General features: G+C 39.1%; 1 protein-coding gene across 3 annotated transcripts in view; it reads right to left on the bottom strand.

Annotated features, from left to right (window-relative positions):
• Nucleotides 1-248: 248 nt before the first annotated feature.
• extl3 (exostosin-like glycosyltransferase 3) overlaps nt 249-6,203 on the bottom strand; it is a 30,893-nt gene continuing 24,938 nt past the window's right edge. For all 3 annotated transcript variants that reach the window (XM_041975943.1, XM_041975942.1, XM_041975941.1), the window contains 4 exons: nt 5,901-6,028; nt 4,676-4,820; nt 4,454-4,582; nt 249-2,383 (listed from right to left, as the gene is read on the bottom strand). In XM_041975943.1, the coding sequence (XP_041831877.1) occupies nt 2,174-2,383; nt 4,454-4,582; nt 4,676-4,820; nt 5,901-6,028 (612 nt within the window). In that variant the 3' untranslated portion in view covers nt 249-2,173. The remainder of the gene's footprint in view (nt 2,384-4,453; nt 4,583-4,675; nt 4,821-5,900; nt 6,029-6,203) is intronic.

Below are 6,203 nucleotides of genomic sequence, written 5' to 3'. Positions count from 1 at the left end.
AATTGGTCATTTTACACCACGCTGATTAAAAATCTGGCTCCTGGTTTATCACTCTCAGGTAAACAAGCTTGGTTCAGTACTTTTATAATACACCAGAGGGATTACAGAGAAGTCGGCATCTGGAGTCGGTGGAGATTTGGCTTCAAAGATAGTCCCATCAGAGGCAACAGATAGTTTTCATTGGCAATGAAGTTACTGTGATGGCTCCATGCGATCGGGATCTGTGCGTTTAGAAATGATAAACTACAATGTCTTGACATTTTATTGCATGTCTCATCAGTTTTAAAAAAATCTTTTTTAATAATATATTCAATAAATATACAAGAATCATTTACTTGTGAAAGTGTGTTTCATAAAAGCATCCTCACAGAAAAAAAAAACAAAAAAAAACTGGAGAAAACACTACCAACTCTGTTTTTTAAAGTTAGATTTTTGTTAAGATTACAGGAGCTGAGATCGTCAAAGAATCTTTTAAATACAAGATGGGTTAAGCTCCTATAATTTGAAGTACCATACAGGGTTGATGAGGATGTACCAGGCTGCATCCCTTCAGCAAACACCCTGCAAACTTTGCTGTAAAGCTGCAGACATCGTACCTATTTGGCAAAGAAAACATTCATTAAGCAAGGATAGAAACCGAAGTACAACCCACACTGTCCCTGAAACGTTTCTGTCCGAGGGAAACCTGAACATGATGAGAAGTATCTAATGCTTATTTTGCAAAGTCAGAGCTAGCAGTACATTGTAAAATACTCTTCTATGTTTGTGGGACAATGCTTCTTTGCATTCTGGTGGAGCATTACATGAGAAGACAGCTTGTTAAAAACTAGAACAGTAGCAATAAGATCTAAATATTAACACGTTAGCTCTCATTTGTTGGAAGCAAAGAATAAAAGTGACAACTTATGGTTGTATGAGTACTTCTTGATTGGGACCATTAACTTCCAGGAGAGCCTGCATGTTGCCTGGCAACTGTTTAAGAGCCCTGAAATACTGTGACAATATTGCAATAAAATGAGGCATAATATATAAATAAGTGAGCTTTAGTGGTGCTACTGGGTGGCATTTGTTATTTTCTGACAAAGGGCACCATTTGCTCCTATTTTAGCTGGCGAGGTGGATTTATTGATCTCCACTAGAAAACAAGCAAGCATTAATCAGTTTTCTGACTACTCATTTTATGTTTTCAACATAATCCAAACGGTACAATAAACTGAGAACATTCTGCATTAATAGAATGTCAAAGCCTGTTTTTTTTGTTGTTTTTGGCAGCTGTCATTCTTAAAATGGGACATTGTAAGTGTTTGGTCATCATTACAACATTTAAACATGACTTATTTAACCTCAGACCAATTTTACAAACAGTAAACACGCCACAGAATAAAAAAAATGTCTTTTCCACGCGCGCGGTGTGCAGTTTAGGTAAGCGTAACAAAATGACAAAGGTGATAGCTGGTTTTCATGACAGATTTGAGGCATTATGGTGACCGCTGAAGTGAATTCCCTCTTGAGCACTTTATGCTGCTAAAACATGATTGGGGTGAGCGGGTTCTACTCATCACCTGAAGTACAGTCTAAATTCTCATAGGGAGAAGTTTTGGAAAATGTTCACTTCACATACAGATTTACACAATTAAACATTAGTTTAAAAAAAAGAAAGAGTTCAATAAAATACATCTGACCATCAGTGCTTCTTTCACATACATGTACAGGAAGTACAGTTTGAAACTGTAAGTCACTCTCAGCTGAGACTATTCGTTGGCATCAGTCTGTCAGTTACTTGACGCCATGATTAGGTAGAGTTTTAACCTGGGTGAGTTTTTGTACACTGTGTACAACCGCCTCCTTTTCTCAGCAGGCAGGTAAGAGGTGCAAATGACATCTGTAGTTAGTGGTTGATGATTGAACATGATTAAAGAGTAAAAAGAAGCAGAAAAGGCTTCATTTCTTGACAGTAGTTCCTTTCCGTTTCCACTCTTTAAACTTTGAGAACAACAGCCGTTGAGGTTAACTGGTCCATCTAATGCTGTTAATCCAAAACCAAAAGTTTTCGCCTGTGCACATCCCCTACAGTTAATCTATCCATCTTTATTGCCGCGTTGAGTTTGTGCTGGAATTCCCGTCCTTCAATCCGCTCTGCTTTTGGGTCTCTGCTGAGTTGCTCAGCCCTGCGCTAGATGAACTTGAAGCATTTGGTCTTATCGTGGGGCAAACGAGTCTTAAACAGCACAGAGTCCACACGAAACTGCGTATACAGCAGTGGCATGTAGCCATATACCTTCACAAAGAAGTTGATGCACTTGTGGCGTTCGTGGAAATGCGAGTCATCGTGTGAAAGGGCCTGAGGGCAGCCGGGGCAGCGGAAAGTCCAACGGGAGGTTACCTAAGATAAACAGAGAGAGTGTACATTCAGGGGATATACTTTGAAATGGATCACAGCAATGTGGTCAAGGGCTGTGCCTTTTTTCTAAAAGCAGGAATGGATTAAAAACCATGTTTGTCATTAAATTATTAACAGATCAAAGTCAAACAGCTCAAAATGAAAGTTTTGTTTTGGACTTTTTTTTAAAGAAAGGTTAGTGTAATTTGTGTTTGACTAGATTATACATGTTAAGAGCATCATGCATAAATTTAAGCGTTGAGAAAAATATCAGCTCTCTAACATCATCAATGTCTCAGGGCTTATTAAGCTTGTAGGGAAAATTCTTGATAAATACCATCGGAAACCATTTGCTCCTCTACACAGCTGCTTAGCAATTTGAAAGTAAGTGATCCACACTATGCAGGAAAAGCCACCGGAGACTAAGCTGAAGTCTAAAAAAAACTAAGTTTTCCAGGAGCACTGCTTCAAAGCGCATTAAAATAGAAATCCATGTACCTATTAGGTGGCAAAAAACTTAAAGAAGACTTAACAAATTCTGGAGTTGCAATGAACTATTCCACTACACAAATATGACCTTCATGGAGCCTTGCTTTGGCCTCATATTGCAGGCACTGACAGTAAACATTTCCCTGCCAAGGGGAAGAATTGATTCAATTAAATGGCAGTGAATTTCAGAAGCAAACACCACACTAAAAAAGACTGAAGATAAAAATGAAGATGGCAAGAAGTAGACGAACTTAACCATGACCCTTTCAAACACCATTAAAAACCACTGGATACACCTCAAGAGAGCAGTGAATGCAAGGTGAGATGCTGCTCAATACTGAAGGTGCAGGGTGCTAAAATTTTTGCTGTAAGCTCAGTTCCCTTCTAATTATTTTCCAACTGTAAAAAAAAAAAAGAATAATTAGTCTCTTTTGGAAATCAAGTTTTATATTTTTGAATTAAATAAAAGATGGATTGTAATGAAGCTGAAACCTTTAATTATCACTGTATATATCAGCCCTGGTTGATTTGCAGACAATAGGAACAAAAATAACTTAATGCATTCACTTTTTTGTACTTCTTTAAATTTTAAAAGCTACTTTCAGTACAGTTCTGTCTTCAACATGGGGGAGTTTACACTTCAGCCAACATTACCCAAATCAACATAAAGTTTACTAAGCATTTTTGGTAGGACCTCATCCCAAGACTTTCTGTTTGCTTAGTAAAATGTGTTGTGTTGGGGGGGCAAAGTTCTTGATTTCCTTTTTAAAACCATTTCTAAAGTGAAGTCAGCTTAAGACACAGACTCAGACATACACAAGAAGCTAATGTTAGTTAGCCAATCAGTAAGGACCTTAATGACAATGCAATGAAACAGTCAAGCAAATCAATTAGCAATCTCTTGCTGGGAATGAGGGGAAGCCGGATTCAGTCTGCCACTCTCTGCATTTAAAAGCACGCTGTTTATTAAATGTGTTCACCCAAGATCTTTTGGAGTTTGAATGATATTGATTCCTCACCAGTGAAGCATAAAAAGCAAATTTTTCCCACCTTTGTAAATGTCTAATTTGGCCTAAAAGAGAGAAATACATTCCCAAACCGATTAAAAGTCAAAACTTGCCCCAAATTCATTATTCACAAGGCTTATTTCTTACAGTGAAGTGCTGTCATGCAACACACTCCATCAAAGACGCCCTTAATTCCCCTCGAAACCCCCCTGAATATTAACACCCCTCTAAATCACACAGAACTTAAACTGAGGACTGCCATGGCATTTCCAACAGCTTCCAGGGCTTGATTGCTATAATTATTTGTCCGGCCATAAATATGCTCCCCAGAAATAAATGACCTTCCAATAAAAATCCAGAAAAAAAAAAAAAAAAAAAAAAAAAACACTCAGGCGTAACGCACCGATTCGATCTTGTGTTTTTGATTTATAATTTTCGACTGGAATATTGGATATGCCAGTTTGAGTAATGGCATGGCTAAGTAGGCAAAAATAAAAATACGCAAAGCCTGAGGGAGATACAAAAGCTTTGCAGGTGCTGAGCTGAGCATAGCCTGGCTACGCGCTCCATCCCTGACCTTGATAGGTGGTTTGCGGGTGATGTGAGAGACCAGGAAGTTCATGGCTATGTCCTCGCAGTTTATGTACTCGTCCACCATGTCCCTGATGGCCTGGGGCATCACGTAGGAGTACAGGTATGCGTAGTACTGCAAGGACACAAACACACAGGGGAGTACATCAGTGATGGGTGATGAGCTAAGCTCATGAGGGCATGGCATGTGAAAGGTGCTGGACCTGACCTTGTGGAAGAACGCAGCTCCTGTCAGGACCATGGAGAGCTCGCAGGAGTAGTTGGAGTTGTAGAGCCAGGACTGATGGTTGACATCCCACGCGTGATACCTCCCAGGGAAACCCACGATGCGATCCCTGGCTTCACGCCACACTCTGATAAACATAGTCATACAGACAAAATGAATGACATAAATATCATAATGGAGACATTTTTGCATGCATTTTTTTCTGTTTTCATTTTGTTTTTAAAGTGTCCGTTTGTGCATATGTCACCCTCTTAAATACATCTGTTTATACCTCTCATCAAAATAAGTCACATCACATGACAAGAAACTAGGGAATCTACCCCGACTTCAACTGGTTTGTGGCCATTTTTAAGATGTCAGTTAAAAATTTAATCAGCACTTTTGGCTCACATTAACAGAAACTGCAGACCTCTTCAGTGTTTTAGTTTATCGGTTGGAACTCCTCCCTTAAAACCCAGAAGATCCAAGAAATCTCAAAAAGCAATTTAATGTCTCCACTGAGTTCATGTGAAACCACTTAAATGTCTAACACAGTTATCTGCAGTACAACTTCTCTTTGGCTGCAGAGGAGGTAAGAGAACATTCCTGAGTAATTCTGGTGGAGTTTGCGATAATTCATCACAAATGACCCTGTAGAAACACACACACACACGCACACACACACACAGCAAGTTTTTGCCTGCCTGGACAAGCTGTAAAATGTCTGGAAGAGGGGAGAGGTGGCGGGAAAAATAACTTAACATCACACTTGATCTTTAAATTGGTTTGAACACAGCCTTCATGCTGAAGTTATCCAAGTGTTACATGAGCAGGATGCGGAGGATGAGGAGGCTGCAGCTTATCTTCAATTAGTCGGTCAATTTACTTTTTTTTACTGCAATGGGACTGGTGACCTGTTCAGGATGTACCCTGCCTCTCACCTGCTAAAATCCTGGGTTCACCCCATGATTTTAGTTTAGATCTTTGACTTTAGTTACTGTTTTAGAAAATCAAATTCTTTCTAATTATTATAAAATCAAGTGAAACCATTGAGTTGGAACAATCTCAACTTTCCAGTGTTATGCTGCGTGTGCACTTATAATAAGCAAATGAACTGTGTGTAGATTGAAGATAAATAAAACTAAATTCATTTCAATGGAGTCTGAATCATAAGAAAATTGCAAAAGTGCATTAAAACATTTGGCAACATAAACTGAGCTTCACTGACCTAAACCCAAACATGATCTCATCGTGGCGAAGGTGAGCATCATCATCAATGGAGAGGATGGCCTCGGTTTCCACGGCGTCCCAGGGAAGGAAGCGGTTATTGAGACTGTTCTTTTCTGTGCGTACAACCTGTAGGGAGAATAAGCAATATGGACAATTTAAGTGGAGTCACACACTGACATCAGCCTTCTTGTGTCTTTTCTGAAAAACTGCTGATAATCAGCAAGGAAACAATGACCCACATAACTCTCAATCACATTATATGACAAGCTATTTTTGTGCATTTTAAGACAAAAAAAAGAGA

The sequence above is a fragment of the Melanotaenia boesemani genome, chromosome 22 (genome assembly GCF_017639745.1).
Source record: "Melanotaenia boesemani isolate fMelBoe1 chromosome 22, fMelBoe1.pri, whole genome shotgun sequence".
NCBI lineage: Eukaryota > Metazoa > Chordata > Actinopteri > Atheriniformes > Melanotaeniidae > Melanotaenia > Melanotaenia boesemani.
This window is presented reverse-complemented; position numbering and strand designations above follow the sequence as displayed.